This window comes from Mesoplodon mirus (genome assembly GCF_964341445.2).
Source record: "Mesoplodon mirus genome assembly, chromosome: 10".
Classification (NCBI taxonomy): Eukaryota; Metazoa; Chordata; class Mammalia; order Artiodactyla; family Ziphiidae; genus Mesoplodon; species Mesoplodon mirus.
Window position 1 is genome coordinate 19,435,837 of NC_138986.1, and position 20,890 is coordinate 19,456,726.

General features: G+C 35.3%; 1 protein-coding gene across 3 annotated transcripts in view; it reads left to right on the top strand.

Annotated features, from left to right (window-relative positions):
• SHPRH (SNF2 histone linker PHD RING helicase) overlaps positions 1–18,000 on the top strand; it is a gene marked incomplete at its 3' end in the record, with an annotated part of 90,290 nt that extends 72,290 nt beyond the window's left edge. For 2 of the 3 annotated variants that reach the window (XM_082634383.1, XM_082634384.1), the window contains exons 26-30: positions 10,052–10,144; positions 10,859–10,945; positions 11,728–11,906; positions 14,424–14,504; positions 15,812–18,000. In XM_082634383.1, coding sequence (XP_082490509.1) covers positions 10,052–10,144; positions 10,859–10,945; positions 11,728–11,906; positions 14,424–14,504; positions 15,812–15,908 — 537 coding nt within the window. Of the gene's footprint in view, positions 1–10,051; positions 10,145–10,858; positions 10,946–11,727; positions 11,907–14,423; positions 14,509–15,811 lie in introns of those variants that run through there. The other variant, XM_082634385.1, reaches the window with a different exon arrangement.
• Between the last annotated feature and the right edge of the window lie 2,890 nt (positions 18,001–20,890).

Below are 20,890 nucleotides of genomic sequence, written 5' to 3' on the forward strand. Positions count from 1 at the left end.
TTATTTCATTAAAGTTTTTATCTGAAATGTTTATTTTACTCTAAGCATTCATGTCAAGGCTCTCGGACATAGCAAACAGTGTAATATCATACATGGTGCTTAATCATATAGCTGATCTATGACAAAAGATATTTGGAGAACATAAAAATAGAATTAAATAATATAAGACATTTTTTTCTACTGGTATTTCACAATGTAAGGAATTCTATTGACTGACCATATAAATAAAATGAGTAAAATGTTCATTAGTGGGTTAGTGGATGCATTTAAGTTAAAGACTGTATCTACCCTAACAGCAGTGTGACAGTATTCCTGAATGACCCTTGGAACCTACTGGGCATTTCACAAAGTAAACAAAATTCCCCCTGCAAGTTCTGACAGCTGCCAGGCATTTTAGAGGGTGAAGTAGGCCTCCTGGCAGAACATATGCCCCACGTGGCCTGTTCCCCGTGTCCTCAGTTTGGCTAGATTTCATACAAAGCATTTTTGTCAGTGGAAACCGTGACCCCATAATGGACATGATTCTTATGTCATAAGTTTCTATCCAGGAGAAAATACATGGATATAGCCATAGCAAAGCCTTCCCACCTGTCCCACACACACCACAGTGCTTCATCTTCTCAAACTTTTGAGTGTCTAATAATCAAGTGGTCTGCTTTTTAAAATAAAGAATTTTTTCAGGATCCATTCCCATAAATTTTAACTCGTTAGATCTCAGATCTGGTCCAGGAATCTACATTTTTAACAAGCAAATCTATTGCTAGTAGAGATGTTTTATACAGCCTTTTTGTAGAGAAAAAAAATACTGTATTTCTACATTAAAACTCTCAGAGAAACCTAGTAATACCATGTGTCATATTCTACTCTGTGTAGAATCCTGTTGTTTCCTTTCTGTTTTTCTCTTTTCTTTTTCTTTTTTTTTTTTTTGACTTTTTGTTCAGTTGATTCAAAGGTGACTTGTGAAGTCTGTCTTGCACTTTCTTAATACAATTAAAATATCTGGGTGGAATAAAACTATAAAATTCTGACTGAGTTTAAAGTTGACATAAAATAATTTGGTAAATATAATCCACAAGTGGTTATATTTAAATATGCTTATCTAAATATTTTCATATAAGATATGTGATATTACCTTATAATATTAACTGGTAAATTAATATTATGTATAATATAATATTAATGTATAGTGTAGTATTAATACATGAATATTAACTGGTAAATTTAGAACACAGTTAAGTGTTTTTGTTAGAAAATGTCATGAATAAATATAATTGCAAAACACCGTCTCTATTCACGAGCCAAGTTAGCTCTTGAACTGTTAGTGAGTCTCATGTTGTAGTTAGCAATAGCTTGCAATAAATTGAACATACAATAAAGGCTTCTAAGATATAAACTATAAGTTATTTTTATGAACACTTTTACTGTGTGGAGTATAAACTCCATTAAAATGTGGAAAAGACATTATTCATGAGGTGAGGACTTTTGTTTCATTCGCTACTGTATCCCTAGTATCTAGAACGATGCCTGGCATGTAAGAGGTACTCAGTGGATGGATGGATGGATGGATGGATGGACAAGTAAACCACTGATTAGTATTTACATATAATATCCCCAAAAACCTTTGGCTCCAAATAAAATTTTTAACTTTTTTGCAATTGCTAACTTTATCTCTTTGAAATAATCATTCAAAGTATTTTAAAGAACAGGATAATATTTTTGTGGCTAAATGCACTTGTAAAATTTCCCACATAGGCTGCCTGGATGGAGTTTCTGTTGAACTTTATTCCAGTAACATGTGAAGAACCCAACCCAGGCATATGCTTGAAAAGTATTCCTACTTTGTGAGATCAATCATACAAGCTGTGTAACTGCACTAAATTTTATCTGTCACTATCAACATGGATTTTTAGCATGGTGGACAGGTGCAGACAGAAATAAAACAATGCTAACAGATCTTACTCAGCAGGAACTACTATGGACAGCACAGGCAAATTGAAAGAGTTAGCTCTGCTTCAAAAGGAAAAGTCCAGAATAAAAGTAATGAAAGTCAGAAAGTACTAAGACAGGAAATGACTTCCTCTATACTAAACAATAGGAAACAGATCAAGTTACAAATCAGCAAGGAAACCTAAAGAAAAATCTATGATCTATCATACAACTGATTAGAGATCATAGTTCTTTTGGTTGGGGGGAGGCAGGGCTAAATTGTGTAAATTTGTCTTTTTTAAAGTGACGTTCTTCAGTTAAATGAATCTTCAAAAAAATCTCTAATCTCAGGATCTTTGATTCTTGTAGTAAGTTTAAAAGATTGCAAAAAAACAATACAAGTAATAACTGGAAGATTTAAATGTTATCCCTGCTCTGTTTCAGATGTGATTGTCCCATTTCTGACGAGGCTGAAACTTCTTCTCCGGGGCAGCTAGCACAGGTTAGGCATCCATTTGACCCTAGAGCAGTGAGAGGTACTGCAGGTACAATAGCATGCAGCACTAGGGTAATGGCATAATTCAGAAGACCAGTTCACTTGTGATAAACACAGTCCCAATTGTATCACTAATGTAGTAAGTTTAAAAGGTCCCAGAATTACAAGCCTCCCACCCATTCCCCTAAAACCCTTATTCTTCTGTAAGAAATCAGGGTAAACAGAAAGTGTAATATTTTTTAGTAGAAGTAATTTGCACAAAAGAATAAAAAATTCAGAATAAAACAAATGGCATACAGTGAAAAGTAATGTTCTCCTTCATTCTTCCTTCTTTGCCTATTTCTATTGCCAATTTCTATTTTTAGTTATAGAGATCACCTCTGTGACTTTCAGTAATACACATAAATTTTGTTTCTTGAAGTACTAGCTGTAGACAGTACCTGCTAATAGTCCTCACTTCAAAAGAGGAGGAAATTACTGCATCTATTCTTCCTTCATTCTTTCTTTTCCCTTCCACATTCTAATTTTTGTTATAGTATCATTTTTATATTATAATGTTTATACTTTCATGTTTTGTTATCTAATTGTAGATGTGACTTCCATATCTAAAAAAAATCAGTAAATGGTGTGTACAATATTATAATATAAATACTTTTCATTATAGAACCAAGCAGAGTGATTGAAGTCATGCAGAAAGGAATGTAATCCTAATCCTCTCTCATTTAAACTTTGCTTTTCAAGGAAGAATCTTCTGAATACCCCAGTGTAGTAGAAGTTCTCATTTTTTTAGCTAGCTTCCTTCATTTCTGTGTCAACCTTATCTGGCACCATTATTCATGTAATCCTCATTCTACAATTCTTTTTTCACTGTGATCTACTGCATCAAGAAATTTTAGCATGATAAGCATGTGAACGGAAAATCAGAGTTTTTACACTTCTGAAAATGACTTCATTCTGCCTTCACTTTAGAGTCATAAGTGACTGGCAACCCCCATACTGTAAGACATTATTTGACATGTTTTATATGTATTAGTGTGTATGTATTTCATATGTGTGGAATATATATAATATATAAACATATATACTAATATATCATATATTAATATATTATAAAGATACATTAAAGATAATATATAAGTATATAGTATCTATAAAATCCCTAAAGATTTAGTCTGCCTGTTGACATAAAGTAGCCTATAAACATGAATATTCTCTCTGATGTTTGATGAAAAATAAGACTCAGTACATTCATCGTCTCCATTGTGTTGACATTTTTCTGATGTTCCTCTGAACACAGTGGCCACTTTAGCCCTTAATTCTGCCAGTGGAGCTGAGCGTGACCATGAGAATCCATATATATTACAAAGAAAAAGGAGTGGGAGAGCAATGTGGACAGATTAGGCAAACAGAGAAGATAAAAGGGGCCAAAGGAAGGACTAGACTGGTGAAGAAGTGATATAACGGGCAACAACCCATTGGTTCAGAGTCATGGATTGCCAAGCCCTGCTTCAGAGTTCCCAGTTTTCAACAATAACTTTCCAGTCATAGAGAGCACTATTTTTCTTTCATTTATATAAATCAAGTAGAAGAAGTGCTTTGCTGCTACAGTTGGGAGGTGCCATAACTGTTCTCCTTCCTTTCCTTCCTTCCCTAAATAAGGAGTCTCAACAGGTAGAAAATAGATGTGAAGGGAATAGGGTGAAGCCAGCTACAGTATGTCTTCTATGCTATACTCATGGATTTTTCCTATTGTTCCCTCCTCTCTCCCCAATAACAAGACTTCAGAGAAAAAAGCAGTACCTCACTCTAGAAGCATTGGTAAAATATTTAGACCTATTTTGGAGGAGAGGGGTTGATCAAAGTCTAAATCGAATACTACTTGATTGCTTAATTAGAATTCTTTGTCTCCTGAATATACAATAGAAACAAAACTGAATTTTCCATCCTTTTAACACATTTAACACATTTAGCTTTTAACTCAAAGTTTAGGTTCTCAGATTTTAACAAGAGCCTGGAGATGTGTAGCTGCTTATTCCAATCAAGTTTAACTCTATGATAAAAAATAAGCTAGTTGCACCTATTTAGCGCAGATAAGAGGCTACGAGACATTTCTGATTTCTAGTTATGCTATTAGACAACCTCTAGGCCAGATTTCTTGAGAAATTCTTTGTTGGCCTTTATTGCTAATGGATCTCTACTGATTTTTCATTGCCTTGACTGCCTGAATGGTCTGGAGCTTTTAACTTTGTACTTAATTTTCCATAAAGGGAAAGACCTATATGTGTAGCTTTGAGATCTAGTTTGGTTTTGTTCATTAAATTACAAGCAAGGGAGCAAAGATCTTCATAAAGAACATTTTGTAAGATTATTTTGTCGTGAAGAAGGAAAATTCCATCCTTTTCCTTCAGTGTTAACTGTTACAATGCTCTTGGCTACTTACCTCATGAGAGGAAGACCAGGAGAGGCACTAACTTGACCTGAGTGGTAGCACTTTATATGTCTCCTTTTGTAGTTCCCTAGTTGGCCTTAGAGAGAACTAGTGCCTCAGAGAGAACAGCCACAAAGATACAGTCAAGGGCGGGCAGAGCACAGATGATGGGTCTTCATTCCAAAGCTGGGCCTTGGTCTTTGATGTTTCAGAAACATGAAGAAAAACCAAGCATTAATCATAGAGAAGGGTTGGTAGATATACATGTGGAAAAACTGAAGAGACTACCAAGAAAGGATAGAAATGAGGAAAAGGACAGGAACTTCAGAAGAGGGCAGAGCTGCTTATAATTAAATCCAGCTCTATCAGCCTAATATATTATGAAATGATCTAGCAGTTTTGGGGGATTTCTCTTCCATGCACCCCCCTCCCTAATTCCAGCCTAACTTTGCATCTGTGTGTTTGCTGATACAGCTAAAACATAAACTGGGTTGGATTAAGGCTGCCAGTGTACCTGTCCTGAGAATATTCATACTCTGTTAACACCTTGCACGGGGACGGACTGATATCTCCGTTTTCCTCATCCATATCTCTTTTGCTTTTTCTGTGATCCTCTCCTATATAGATATAACCCATCTCCTTCCTGTTTTAATCTTTTTAACAAAGTGAATATTTCTTTTCTGTAGCAGTGACCACATTGAGTAGTCGTCTCAGAAACTGACAGATCTGAGCCAAAGTTCATTTATGTATTTGAGGTAGAAAGAAACATTAAAAAGAACAGTAGAATCTGCATAATGCTTATTAAGATGGTATAATAAAGCATTCACTTAAATCGCTTCCAGGCCAGCCCAGCAGTATAAAACCATCCTTTGCTTTTCTCCATATTCTGTAACATGCATTAGACTGTGTGTATTTGAGAATAAGGGAGTATCTTTTCATCATTGTATATTCAGTGCTTAGTGTATTCTTGTCATTTATGTGCACAGAAAGTTTTTGTTGAATGATTTGAATAATCAAACATGAACTTACCTGAAATGCTACAGGGTTTGAGTGATCTCTTTGATCCCTTTTATTACTCTGCTCTTAGACTAACCATGGTCTTTTCAGTATTATTTGGGGACTTTTGCTTTTCACTTGGAAGTGTAAAAACACAAGCAGAAGAGAGAAAAAAAGTTAAGAATAAGGGCCTAATGTGGTAGGTATCTCTGATTCTAAAGGTAGGAAATAAAAGTCCACAGGGTTTGCTGACTTTATTAACCTCTCCTATCACTGCTGATAGGTAGGGGAAAAAATGAGTGTTGATAGACCAGAATGAGGTGGCACCACCCTCCAATTGGTAGCTTCCTTTTAGACCAGTTCCAGTGATTTCATTACACAGTACTAACCCAAAATCCACCTCGGGTCTTCTTTGTGTTAGATTAAATCTGCTCGTCTTTCAAGACTGCTCTTGTCTGAGTCTCTCTAGCTTTTATAATTTTATAATCTCAATTATAAAAGAGATTAATTGCAAGATTTGATTTGCCAGTTAATCATTCTGAATGACCAAAAAAATATGTTGAGAGTTTTTAATTGTATTCTAACCCGCTTTTATTTTTATTTTGTTTATTCATTGTTTTCCTCAGGTGTGTTTGGGATTGAGAAGCCTAAACATACATATTAAAATTTTTTACATTAAGTAAACTGGTTGAGCATATACTATTTACAAAGGACCATGCTAGGCTCTAGGTGATATAAAAGTAAATGCCATTTGGTCCTTGTTTTCAAATAAATATCAACTGATAAATGACAGGAATATACTGTACTCTGAGATATGATATAATATCATATGAAATCATACTAGACAGAATCGTGGCAGGGCAATTAATTGAGGAAAAAGCTATTCTTTTCCAAATAAAATCTCTCATCTTTCCCTTATGAAAGACAAATTTAAATGTCAAACAAACACAGAAAAGTCTAATAAAGTAGTAAAGGCAAAGAATATTTAGTTTTTAAATCCACATTCATCAAGCATTTGTGAGCTACTAAAGCTAATATAATATAGCACTTTTGCTTACATTACTGCATTTAATACAATTAAATGTGAACTACATATAGAAAGTTAGGAAAATATTTACAACATAAATTTAACATGTACATTATATGAGAGGTCCTACAAACCAGTTTTTCTTTAACTTTTGACCAACAGTTCCACATTATATGCCTTTCCAACAAAAATATGTGCACAGGTACCCAGAGCTATAAGTATAAGCATAGTCACTGAAGTATTGTTTGTAAGAACAAAAAAGAATGAAATCAACCTAAATATATACTAATAAACAAATATTTAATAAATTGTTGTATCCTAAATATTGTGCAGCCATTGAGGTGAGGTATATATAAAGGTCCTACATGGTTAAGATTGCCAAGATACAATGTTAAATATAAAGGCCATGTTATAAAACACATTTTAAAATATTTGTGGGGTATGTGTGCATTTTTATAGAGGCTTCTAAAATGCACAAGAAGGTCTAACAGAATAAATGCCAAATTCTTAGTGGTGCTTAGAGAGAGTAAGGCATAAAATAATAGGCTTAAATTTTTTAATCCTAAACTTCTGTTAACTTAGTTGTCCAATGAACATACATTGCTTTTTTGTAATTTTTAATAAGTTATCCAAGGACTTCCCTGGCAGTCCAGTGGTTAAGACTCTGTGCTTCCACTTCAGGGGGCACGCATTGGACGGGTTGGATCCCTGGTCGGGGAACTAAGATCCCACATGCCATGTGTGCGGCCAAAAAAAAAGTTATCCAAAAAGTGTTTGTGCTGTATGTAGCAAATAGGACAGAAACCAGATCCTTATTTAACTTCTATTCAGTTTTTCTCCTACATTTTACTGCCTTTCTTTTTAGAAAGATCAGTAATGCTTTTTAGATTGCTAATCCTTCACTGTCTAGGGCATTAACTTTTCATTTAGCAACACATTATGAATTTTTATTAAAATAGACTCACAGGGCCTCCCTGGTGGCGCAGTGGTTGAGAGTCCGCCTGCCGATGCAGGGGATACGGGTTCGTGCCCCGGTCTGGGAGGATCCCATATGCCGCGGAGCGGCTGGGCCCGTGAGCCATGGCCGCTGGGCCTGCGCATCCGGAGCCTGTGCTCCGCAACGGGGGAGGCCACAACAGTGAGAGGCCCGCATACCGCAAAAAGAAAAAAAAAAAAAAAAAAAAAAAATAGACTCACAAAGGCAGTGTATTTTCAACACAGCATCTTATAACTTGAAGCAACATTTGTAATGATAATTTATGATAATTTAAATGTCTCCAAGTAGTCTAAAATGTGAAATCTTTGGGCAAAACTGCTTTAACACATTGGTCTAACATAAGGATTATGCATTTTGGCTTTGTTTTCAAAAATTGTGTAAGGCATGCCTGCTCAAACCAAGGACCACAGATATATATGAGCCACCCTCTTCTTTCTTCAGTTTTCTCATTCTCAATAGACACTTTCTGTCCATCTGGAAGAAAAGGGTATTAAGGCCATCTCACTCCCCATGTAGCTTTCTGCCAAGCAGAGCTTTGGATTTCCAGACTTCCTTATTGTTCTTCTTTCATAGTAGGAAGTAACTGGACTGGGACCAAATGGTTCAGAATTGTAGCATTTGGAAGGGATCACTGAGAGCTACCACTGAATTGGCCAAATTTTGATAAAAGGGAATATTCTAGTCTTTTCCTTCATAGAGTTAGCACTCTGGTTTGGAATGTTGCTTATAAAAGACTATTCTGTTTTCTTTTGAAATTTTTCTAAGAAGCGGCTTAATTGATAGAAGCATTCACAGTTATCCTGGTATTTCACTTGAAAATATCTTTGAAAATGAGACCTTGCAAGGAACATGGAAGTTTTCTGTCTAAACTACTAAATGATCACATTATGCTAATTTCCTGTTTTCTCTTATTTGAGATAATTTTGCTCTTATTTAATATAATGTTTAGATTGAAGTAGGTCCCTTATACTTTTTAACCTTTCAAGTATAATTGAAAGTCTGCATATCCAGAGAAATAAATGTAGATCCAGGATTTTAATACCAGAATTTTTTAATTTCTCCCATAATTCTTTGTTGGTAACTTTAAAATTAGTAAAGCTTTCTTCCTTGTTTTGTTTATATTTCTACCTTTGAGTGTCTCTTTGTGTAAAAGTAGTAAAGGGGTGTGATTTGAGGAGAAGAGTAGCATGGGAATATTTTTACTTCTTTTTGGTCATATCTGCCCCCCTTGTAGGATAATCTCTGTCATTGTTGTGCTCATATTTAATGTCTCTGAAAGATAACAAGTTATTGGGTATCTACTGTTTGCCAACTATTGGGCCAAACGCTTTGTATTCGTTTTCTCATTTAACCATCACAGCAACCTTTGGAAATAGATGTAATTATCATCCCTGCTTGACAGATAAGAAAACTAAGGCTTAGAAAAGTTGGAATCTATATAACTAAGGAGTTGCAGTACTGGCAGTTGAATTTCGATTTATCTCGCTCAAAATCGCACACGCTTAATCTCCCTGTCATACCATCTCCCAGAGCATTCCAGAAGGAAGACTTTCTCAATGAAGGCTACAAAAACACTTGCCTTATTTCTTCATTTTCTTATTTCTTCACTTTTTCTCATTTTCATACTCTTATCCTGGAAATGGTCATGGAAAATACAAAAAGCACTCTTTCAGTGGTTATCTAGCTTTGTATAAACCTGCTTCCGTCCAAGTGGACGTCATTTGTACCTCTGTCATTGTAGTGCCCTTGTAAGAAAGGATTCTTTGTGGGTTAGATTCTTTACTATTTGCTTACTTTGGAGTTTTGATTCATTATATTCTGAACATTTTCAATGCCATAATATCTGAAATGAAGAGTGTTTTTAATATAAATTCTGCTTATCTAAAGTAACAAAATTTTGTATCTACAAAACCCAGCCACTTAACTAAAAAATCTTATCTTAGGGTCATAGCACTGTATGACTTTCTGGTGTGCATTTTTATATTTGATTCTCTCAGGGTGTAAATCCGTATCTTGTACAGTTTGAGGCTAAAGAAAATTTCCAGCATACAAAATGAAAAAGGATGAACACATACGTACCTATCATATAGTTTTGTTAATAAGTGTTTTATGTTAGTTTTCCATTCCACTGTTATCTAGATTTTATTTAGTAATAATGTGTTTTCTTCTTTGTGTTCAAAGGGCAGCCATTCTACAAAAGTGGAAGCTGTGGTCAGAACTCTAATGAGAATCCAGCTGAGAGATCCAGGGGCTAAAGCACTTGTTTTCTCAACGGTACAATCAACATTTTCATCCTCATCATTAACTCGGAGTGGCTTTCTGTTTCAAATCAGTTTATATCTGAGAAATAATTGTTAATGTTTGCCAAAATATAATTGAGATTTAGAATTACTGATAGATTTCTCCATGTTAGATTTTTTTTCTATGTTAGATTTTTTTTCTATGTCCATTGGGTAGAATTATTTTTAGAGAAATTTGATGATGCTTCACAAGGCAATTCCTATAGCTACATTTCATGTTTTTATATTAATCTTACTTAGGGATTTTCTTATATTAATATTTTTAAATTGGAATCTCTAACCTTGAAAGTCATTTCACGGATGAACTTGGTTAAGGCAAAGAAAAGTAAAATAACCTATTGAATAAAAGGTATTGAGTAAAGCTTCTAGTTTTCATTTTTGGAAGATAACTAACCACATCCATTAAGCACTCTGTAATTTGTTTTCTGTTGTTTATGTTTATCATAATTCATTTACTGAAGACACTCATTTTTCTTATTTTTTTTACCCTATCTTTAACCAGCATTTGATACAAAAAAATCTTTCAGGATAGAACAAAATATATTAATGGTATTATACTTGAAGATTTTGTTTTTGTTTACTTAATTCTGAGGTATAAAGGATATTTTGGTTTAGTCATTTTTCAAATTTTTGTTATATGAAAGCTGTTTGTAAATATTTATTTTCCTATTGTTTTATGTGTTCTTAGTGGCAAGATGTATTAGACATTATTTCAAAAGCTCTCACTGATAACAACATGGAATTTGCACAAATCAGTCGTGTTAAGACATTTCAGGTATGTCAAAAGACTTTACTTATGATTTTTTGGAGTGGATTCAGTTGCAAATTGAAACTGCTCTTAACTAGCTTACTTGCATTTATTGTCTTGTGTCGTATAAACCACAAAAACATGGTGTGACTTCTTGATTAACTATAAAATTAACATTTAAAGGCAAAGTAAAGAAATTGCATTTATTTTCTATCTATTCAGTTATACCCATAGCAAACCATATTTAAAGATCTTCTGATTTGAGGTCTGTTTCTTTAATATAGGAAGAGATGGCCGATGACGCACCTTTTGAATGGTCAGAGGCCTCATGCCCCTGGGATTAAGTTCTAAAATCACTGCATTAGGGCAAACTGCATATGGTTAAACTATGCTTACATCACACTCAGCACAATGACAGGTGCACACCTAAGTGACAAACACCAAAAAAAACATCAAGAGAAAATTTAGTAGATTCATGTCTCTTACCTCACACTCATTCTTGCACATTCTTTCTCTCACTCTCTTTTTCCTCTAAGCTCATATAGTTTAATTTGCATACATCACACATGTATCTTGTGATTCCATTGTATATCATAAAGAACAAGAGAGGTTATGTGACACTTTTTTTTCATAAAGTCAAGCAATAAGTTTATGTTTTCTAAAATTGGTAATTTTACACTTAATTTTCTTAGTCACTACATTTCACAATGACCTGGATACCGTTAGGCATTTTAACATGAGCTACATATAATATACTGCTCTTATTTTTAACTATCCAGCTAAAATGTAAATGTACCTTTCTTTTTTAGGAGAACCTTTCAGCATTTAAACATGATCCCCAAATCAATATTTTGCTGCTGCCCCTGCACACAGGTTCTAATGGATTAACTATCATCGAAGCAACTCATGTTCTCTTGGTGGAGCCCATATTGAACCCTGCCCATGAGCTTCAGGCCATAGGAAGGGTGCACCGCATTGGACAAACAAAGTAAGGGCTAAAGTTAACATCGGTAATATTTGCTCCAGTTTCTAAGATACAGATCAGCATTTAAACTCTTCATTTATGTTCATCATCACCTATTCATTTTTAGTTACTTCCTTATGTATTAAATTTTCAAGTGTTATTAGATGACCAGAAGACATTTTGAGATTTCCAACCCTCCCTCCTCCAAGCAGCAAACCCCAAATTCTCCCAGATTTTTGTCTCCTCCTTTAGAAACTACCCTGATCATTTCATCAAAACAGCTTCTTAAAATACTTAAGACAACTACTAAGTTGAAGGCATCTATCATAACTTTGAGAAGAATTGACTTTTGATTGGCTAAAGTAGCCTGTATTTAAAAGAAGGTATATTTCGTACATGACTGAAAACAAATAGCTTTTTTATAAATTCTTCCCCTTAGGAAAATACAGCCTTCCAGGTCCACTCTAAGAGACAATTAGTTTAGTTTAAGGCACAAAGTAATCCTAATAGTAGATATTTTGTAGTATGTACTACTTTTATTCAAATGTCAGAATGGACAATTGTCCTTTATAAGGCCTCTCAGATGTATTACCTCCTGGATGTTAGATGCTTTGAATTTTTTTTAAATGCATCCATACTAAGCACTCATTAAATAAATATTGATTGAATACTTACTATATGTCAGGCATTAAGCTAGATACTGAAGATTCAAATTGAATAAGACATAATTTGTTTCCCCAAGGAGATCACTATGTGGTACAGGAAACATGATTTGACATATTATAGTAGAGTGTGAGAAAATATAATAGAAGTACTGTGGTAACAAAAGAAGGGAGTGATCTCTTGTGCCCTAGAGAGTCAGGAAAGGCTGCATTAGATTGACTCTTAAAGGAATAATTATTCCAAAGTTGGGCTAGAAAAGGGTGCTCACACAGCCAGAGTTGCCTGTGCAGAAACACAGAGGAAATAAATAACATGATATTTCTAGGGACCCTAAGAAGTGAAATTGCTGGAGTATAAAGTATGAGGAGAGGAGTGGCAGGAGACGAGGTCTTGTATGCCGTCCTCAGAAACGTGGCTTGCTTTGTAAGCAGTGGCTGGGAGAGCAAATGATGACTTTTAACTTCAGGCAAGAAAGAGACATGTTCATCAGGCAAACTATGGCAAAGTAATATAATTGTAATAAATGCAAGCTTGTTCTAAAGTACTACCAAGTAGCATTTAAAACGTACTTATGTCTTACTGGGTTATTGCTTTTTGTTTGGTTTGGGGTTTTGGCAGTGGGGTGAGGGGAGCAGGGCGTTGGTTTTTTTGCTTTTTGGCTTTGTCTTATATCTTTAAACATTGAGTTCTTATTACTGTCTTCTAAAGCATACAGTGGACTCATCCCAGATGTAAGGCCACAAGTCTGAAAAGGCCACTCAACACTGTTCTACAATCCTACTATGCTTCCCTAGTAAATAGATTTTTCTACTTTCTGAGGAGACTCTCTTAAGTCTCCTGTATCTTCCTCCTCCCCTTTGAGGATGATCTCGCCTCATTCAGAGAAAACAGATACAGTCAGATTAGAAGTACCTCATCTTTCCATGACCAGCTTGGGCAGTCTACCTGCATCAATACCCACATAGTTCATTCAGTAAGTTTTTATTGAGCTCCTCCTGTGGGCCAAGCACTGTTCTAAAGTACTTGAGATGCCTTCACAGAGCTTAAACTCCAGTTGTAGGGGGTTGGTAGAGAGACAGATGGTAAACAATAAACATAATAAGTAAAATATATATTATGCTAGGAGCAGGGAAAAGAGGATTGAGAGTGCAGGCAGCTGGGCAGGAAGGCATGGAGGTTCTTATGAAGAAGGTAACAGCTGAACAAAGAAATGTGAAATGAGATAAAAAAGAGAGAAAGTCCTGCAGATACCTGCCATCTCTGCCTCCGCTTTCTGCCTAACAGTCCGTCCTCTACACAGCAGCCAAAAGGACTTCTAAAGTATAACCAGGAATAATTCAAATCATGCATTAAACCCACTGACAGCAAGAATCCAAATTTTTGCCACGTCCTACGAGACCCTTTGTGATTTGACCTCCTTGCCCTTGGTTGACAATATGCTTTGGCCATGCTAGCCTTCTTTCTGCCCCTCAGACATTTTAAGCGTGTGCCAAGCACATTCTCTTCCCAGGACTTTGCATTTATTGGCTGCTTCTTCTACCTGGAAGCCCCTCCCACTGCTCCTTTGCTTATTAGCTGTCTCATCCCCATCAGTCATGCTTCAAGCCATGTGTCAGCCTCCTCATGTCATTGTCTGTACCTGAAAATATCTTATTTTGTGTGTGTTGATTGTGTGTCTCCCCTCAATAGATACTTGTTCATTCAGATTAAATCATTTGTTGTATTCACTGTTGATCATTGCCCCCACCAGCACCTGGATTAGTCCCTGCCATGGTAGATACCAACTGACTGACGAATATAACATATAATATATGAAGTGTGTTTGTTCTAATTTGTTTTAAGGTGTTTTTAAACTTATAATTGTTATGTACCTTCTAGACCCACTATTGTACACAGATTCTTAATTAAAGCAACAATAGAAGAAAGAATGCAAGCCATGCTGAAAACTGCCGAGAGGAGGTAGGTAACAGTTTACTTCAAGTGGACAGAAGTTTTCCTGTTCATAAAAGGTTGTAATAAGTGTGTAGAACTTCTTCACCTAGATGACCACTTAGTCAACCAAAAGATATAAGTGCAAATACTTTTTAAAAGCACGGTATGGCGTTTTACCTCTCCAAAATTTCCCAGTTAGTACTTTGGGCATTCTATATTTGACTTAATTTATTAATAGGGATTGTAATATATAAAAATATTTAAACTGTCCTACTATTAAAGAAACTTCAGTTCAGAGCTTGTATACTTTAAATCACCCATGTGTGTTGGGGGCGGGGGGTGGAGGGAGGAACTATCCTACGTTTCTTTGCCACTCTGGATTACTTTTTAAATGAAATCTATCTTTATGCCCAACCTAAAAGCTTTAGTCTGATAGCTGTAACATGAAATTTAGAGTGCTGCTTGATACATCACACTGGTTAGTCACATGCAGGTAGAAAGGTCTGGACTTAAAACTGGGCTGGTAATTGTGGCATTAATTTCAAAGGCAGAACAGAAGCAGAGAGACCAGAATAGCCTTAATTTTGAAAACTTAAGTTTGGAATCACAAAGCTTCCTAACATTTATTTCCTAATTAATTTTCTTTAAAGTCATTTTGAAACATAAACTAATACCTAACTGAATCCTTGTGAGATAGGTATGATTGGAAGATACACTCAGAAGAGATGATTGCCTTAGAAGGGATTGTTTCCACAGAGGTACTTTGCATAGCAAAGAAGCCATTGGAAACCAGAAATTCTCTTTCATTGGTGGTCTGGGAAAGAAAGGTTACCACAAGAGCTTTTTGCCTCAAACATGAAGGCTTTTTGTTAGTGGTGTTTCCATATGTCACAATTCAGTGCTTATATTTAAGCTGCCTCAATAAAGCAGCAATTAAAAGAGCTGTTGAATTTTTCTTGAAACAAATTAACTTCGGATACTAAGAAGGTAAGTTGTAAGGTGAGAGCTTTAGTACTAGCTGGCAGGGGGTTTGTTTCTTTGTTTTATTAATTGTGCAGAGAAAGACATTTTATGACCAAGTTTGAAAATGGTATATAGAAATCTTCACTAATTTTAACAAGTTGTAATAATGATCCCATTGCCTACTTTCTTCCAGGAGTTTCTTATAACTCAATTACAAAAACTTAGAACAAATATGTTCTTATATAAGAATATAATATTGTACTATTATGTCTTATATTATTATTATAAGACCAGACAGTATATAAGGACAAATATAATAATTTATCCCTTGGGGTTTCTTTCTGATTCTGCTCACTTGCAAAATCCTGCAGTCACACAAACCCATCAGCGAAACATTCCGAGGCCTCTGTCTTGACCGTGGCTGATCTGGCAGACCTATTTACCAAAGAAACTGAAGACCTTGAATGAAGTACACTTGATTCAATCCACAGACTTTAATGTGTTTTAAATTTTTCATAGTTTATAGAATAAAGTTAAACAATCCAATAGATGTCAGTAAACAGTGTTCTTAGTTGAATGAGTTTATTTCTTTTTCAGTTGTACAGTGTCCTAGTAGTTATTGAGTCCTTTCCAATATACTGTTTCCACAATAGCTATAAAGATTTTTAATTTTACACTCCCAATAAAATATTTATTTTTGTTCCAAAGCGTACCTCTATCTGAGGGAATTAAGAGAGGTAATGTGTACTTTTCTTTTGGTAAAATCAGTCTTAAAAAGAGTTAGAATAGGGCTTCCCTTGTGGCGCAGTGGTTGCGAGTCTGCCTGCCAATGCAGGGGACACGGGTTCGTGCCCCGGTCTGGGAGGATCCCACATGCCGCGGAGCGGCTGGACCCGCTGAGCCTGCGCGTCCGGAGCCTGTGCTCCGCGACGTGAGAGGCCCACGTACCTCAAAAAAAAAAAAAAAAAAAGAGTTAGAATAACAGAGGAAGACAACTAGTCTAGTTGTACATGACCTGGTGTACTCTACCAACTAGATCTCAATTTTGAAAGAGCCTTCAGTATCTTTAGCACATGATTCACCAATATCTTATTAGTGATATTTTTAAAAGATGGTGAATTATGTTAACTCCTAGTTCTTTGAGTAGATATAGACTGTAACTCCATAAATAGTAACTTTAGAGTAATGCAACTCCTAACAGTAAGTTAATATTAGGCAATTATTTCTTTTCTCTGTATCTTGCCACTAAAAATCAAAACACTGCACACTTTAAGTATTTCTATTCTATATTAAGTATTATCAGTGTAAGCAATTAACTTTAGCCTTTCTAAGTGTATTAATGTTTACTTTCCTTAAAATTATCTAAACTGCTTTCTCTACTTTTAATTTGTCTTACTGAGTTTTTACATGTTTTAAGATTGATGTATCTGTAAATATTGCAGTGTTTATAATTTCAATTCTTATCATTATAACATGGCAATATGGCAGGGGGTTTTTTTATCGTTATTATACTAAAGTCCTGGATTCTTTTCCTTTCCCATGTTCTCGTGTAACTAGACTTTTAACCACTAATATCTAAATTTATGATAGGATTTGTTATTTCATTCCACTAGTACTTTCCTCAAGGACTAGTATTTGATCTTTGGAGCAAGAGAATGTCATATTCACATAAGCAAATAATTGCAAGTGATAATAACCTAGTGTTTCTTCTTCTGTGAAGAATTAATGGACTTTGAAATTGCTAAATAAGGAGTAGCATTGCTAAATAAGGAGTAGCTTGTTGTATCCTAGCCATTTGATGTAATACAGATGTTCTTGATTTGTTTTCTTTGAGCCTTCAGAGTTTTAAATGACCCTCAGGACTCATTAGCTCCTACTTAGTTGCCCAGAAAACTGTAATAGAAGTATACCCTGGATCACATTTGTCCGAGAGGCTTTGGTGCTTAGTTAAGGTGCATTTTCTTATTCTGGTTTATAGGGTGACATAATTCAACTGAAGAAAACACACACACATTTTTGGTGCTTATTTTCTTCAGTTAAAGGAAGATATACATTGATTCTTTTATATGAAATATTAAACAGAACTATTATTTTTGTAGCTCTTTACATGTCATAAAGAGCTTTCCTATACATTCACGTGTTTAATTTGCCCAACAGTCCTGTGAAGTTGATATAGTTCATATCATTCCTGTTTTAAAGGTAGAGAACTGAGATTCAGAAATATTGAGAAATGTGCCTATGACACACAGCAAGTAAACAGTGGAGCCAAGGTCCCCTGACTGCAAATCTCATGTTCTTTCTCTAAATCATATACCTTGTTGAGATTCAGAAGACCCATGATTATAATTTAATGATGAACATATTTCAGTATTTCTTTTTGTTTGTTTCCTAGTATTCCTTTCTGCGCTACAGTTTTAGGGAAAACAATTTGATATGCTTTAATTTTGTAAAAAGAAAGAAATATAAAAATATAAATGTATAAATATACCTATCTGTATTAGAGAAAACCTGCTCTTATTTATTTCTGTAAAATATTATCAAATAAATATTTTAGTGTAAATTGAAATTTGGGGATTTATTTAATTTCTGATCCATAGAACATACTGCCTGGTTTTTGTTTTTTGTTTGCTTTGGTCCCTCAACAAAAGGTGTCAAAATTGTTTATACCACAGAATCCTATATTTTATAGACATTTATTATTTCTTCAAAACTGTTGTGACACTTCTCCCAAATGATTGTTCAGAACAAATTCAGATCTTGTCCCCACATCTTGGCTGCAAGCAAAGGACTTCTTTGTTTCCTCCTTCCATCATTTTATATTCTCTGAAACATCACTATACTTATAAATAGTTGTTCTTAAATGGGTGCTTTATTAATGAACCAGTGAGAAAAAAAAAATGAGGTAATTCGAGTCCTTAGAGAGCTGAAATGCATTTGGATCTGGGGCCACGTCTCTGTTTAAAGAATCCAAGTGAGCTTACTAGGACTGAAAAGACTTATTTATATACAATGTGACATACATACACCTAATTCCTTAGTCTTTTGCTTCAAACCCAGGTAGCTTTACTATGTCTATTGCAGCTTCAGCTTTTCTCTCTGTATGCGATCCCAGTAGAATGGCTCATGTTTTAGGGATACAGTTTTAAGGATTGGTCCCTTTCATATCATATTAATAACAACAAACTGAAAACTCTCTACATGGATAATTCAACGTATAACCACAAATTCTTAATAAACAATTATCAAACTTAACAATAATTGTCAAAATATTTAGGATTTGAATTTAACAACGCAAGATTAATCATCAACTCAAGTTACCTTGTTAAGTGGACAAAGGAAGAAATGATGTCTTTTAAATCTTCTGCTCTCGTTTACTAGTCCTCCCAAGATTTAGTGTGCTTGAGTTCTTTATGTTTATTAAACTACAGGATAATCTTCGAGAAATGCAAAAATCACCTGTGCTAGAAGACCTAAGGCTTAGTTAAGCTGAATAAAAAGTATCTTTCAGTTTTTCTAGAATTTAAACAAAATCCCACAATTATATGCCATTTCTTAATTTCTAACTGACATACCAATATAAAAATGAAATGTTATTAAAGCAGTACAGTACAAGCAATGTGTTTTAAACCTGTCTACTCTGATAAAGGAAATCTAATCTTCAATGATGCTTCTTCAAAGTGGGATCAATCAACTCTATATTTTATATAATTTACAAGAAATTCCATGTACTTCTGTTACATTGTGAATGTGATATAAACACTGTCACATGTAAGGCTTGAATATGAACCACTTGCAAGCCTTCCTTTAGAGGAAGGCTGTGTGAGTAATTGATAACCCCAAAGGGAATTCAGTTCTCACAGTGGGTATATGGTGTTGCCTCTGAGTTGAATAACAGACAGTATCACATACAGAAAATAGCAGGAGAACTTGGCTGGGACCAAAGTTGGCATCTCCAGCTTTCCCATGCCTTCAGTCAGCCTTTCAGAGACTTGCATACCTTGTCTTTGAAGCTCCCGTACCATCCCTTAACCCTATTCCGTTATTTAATATCAGTGACCCTCAAGACTGATTTTGTCCATTAAAGCTGATTTTGTGGGGGCTTCCCTGGTGGTGCAGTGGTTGAGAGTCCGCCTGCCGATGCAGGGCACACGGGTTCGTGCCCCGGTCCAGGAAGATCCCACATGCCGCAGAGTGGCTGGGCCCGTGAGCCATGGCCGCTGAGCCTCCGCATCCGGAGCCTGTGCTCCGCAACCGGAGAGGCCACAACAGTGAGAGGCGCGCGTACCGCAAAAAAAAAAAAAAAAAAAAAAAAAAAATGTTATATTGAAACCAGATCCTTTGTACTACAGCATATGCTTTTTCCTTGCAAAATAGAAATAAAATTTAACCTCCATTATCTGTGTAATTCTTTGTATGGGTGACTATTATTTTTATTAAATTATTAGGTAACTTTTGTTTTCTGCCTTTCAGATATTCCATACCTTCAGCCTTTACTTAAAGAACTCCCTCTCCAAACCCCTTTGGTATCTTTGTCTCCTAATAAACCTGCTCTTATGTTCCACATCCTTGATAGAGCCTATTCAAGGAACAGTTTTGAGCAAGGACCTATTTTCAACACATGGGATCTTTTCAGATCCGTGATTTGTGTGCCTCACAGTTCTGATCCCTGAACTCTCCGTGTCTTACAGAGCAAACATCTGTGCCCAGACTTCCTTAGAAACTACTTCCTCCTCACTTTATTAATAATTTATTTTGGGTATATCTACTGAGATGACCTGTGCTTATTTTCTTTCAAGACCATTTAATGTATATTTTCCACATCCCTAATTCTGAGCTCAGAATGATAAAGGCACCTTATGCCCCTTTGTTTCCCTGCTTCCCAATCAAATGAGTGCTACACCCAGTTATTTTTTTCCAGACTGTGTGTAAAAATATCCATTAACTAAAATGAAAACACTACTGTTTGTTGACCATACTGAGTATATTTTCCTTTGGCTGTCACAGAATATTGTCTTCTTTGCTCAGTGCAAACCTGTGTTTTAAAAAGGAATGTATTTTAGTGCCTGATCTCGCTCTATTGTATTAGAATGTTTATAAATGATTAGCTAGCTACTAAACTGTTAAAAGCATCATTGTGGAATATTGTTTAATTGAAACTTCCTCAGTGCTTTTCACTTTTTAATTGATAATCAGATTACTGCTTATATGCTGCAGGTGACCGTTTCTACCCTGAACTCATTCAGCTTCCCAGAGAATTGTCTACCAGCATGATACAGTACAAGTAAAGATGTTACATAGCACTTCGCCTTCCTATCAAGTTGTTAACGATGACTCAATTAAGTAGACATCCAATTTATGCAGTGAGTTGTTTTTAAGGGAGGATTACTTTTACTCATGATCTTTCCATATACATACAGCAAAAGATTAGCACGTTTCCTGCTTAAATGGCT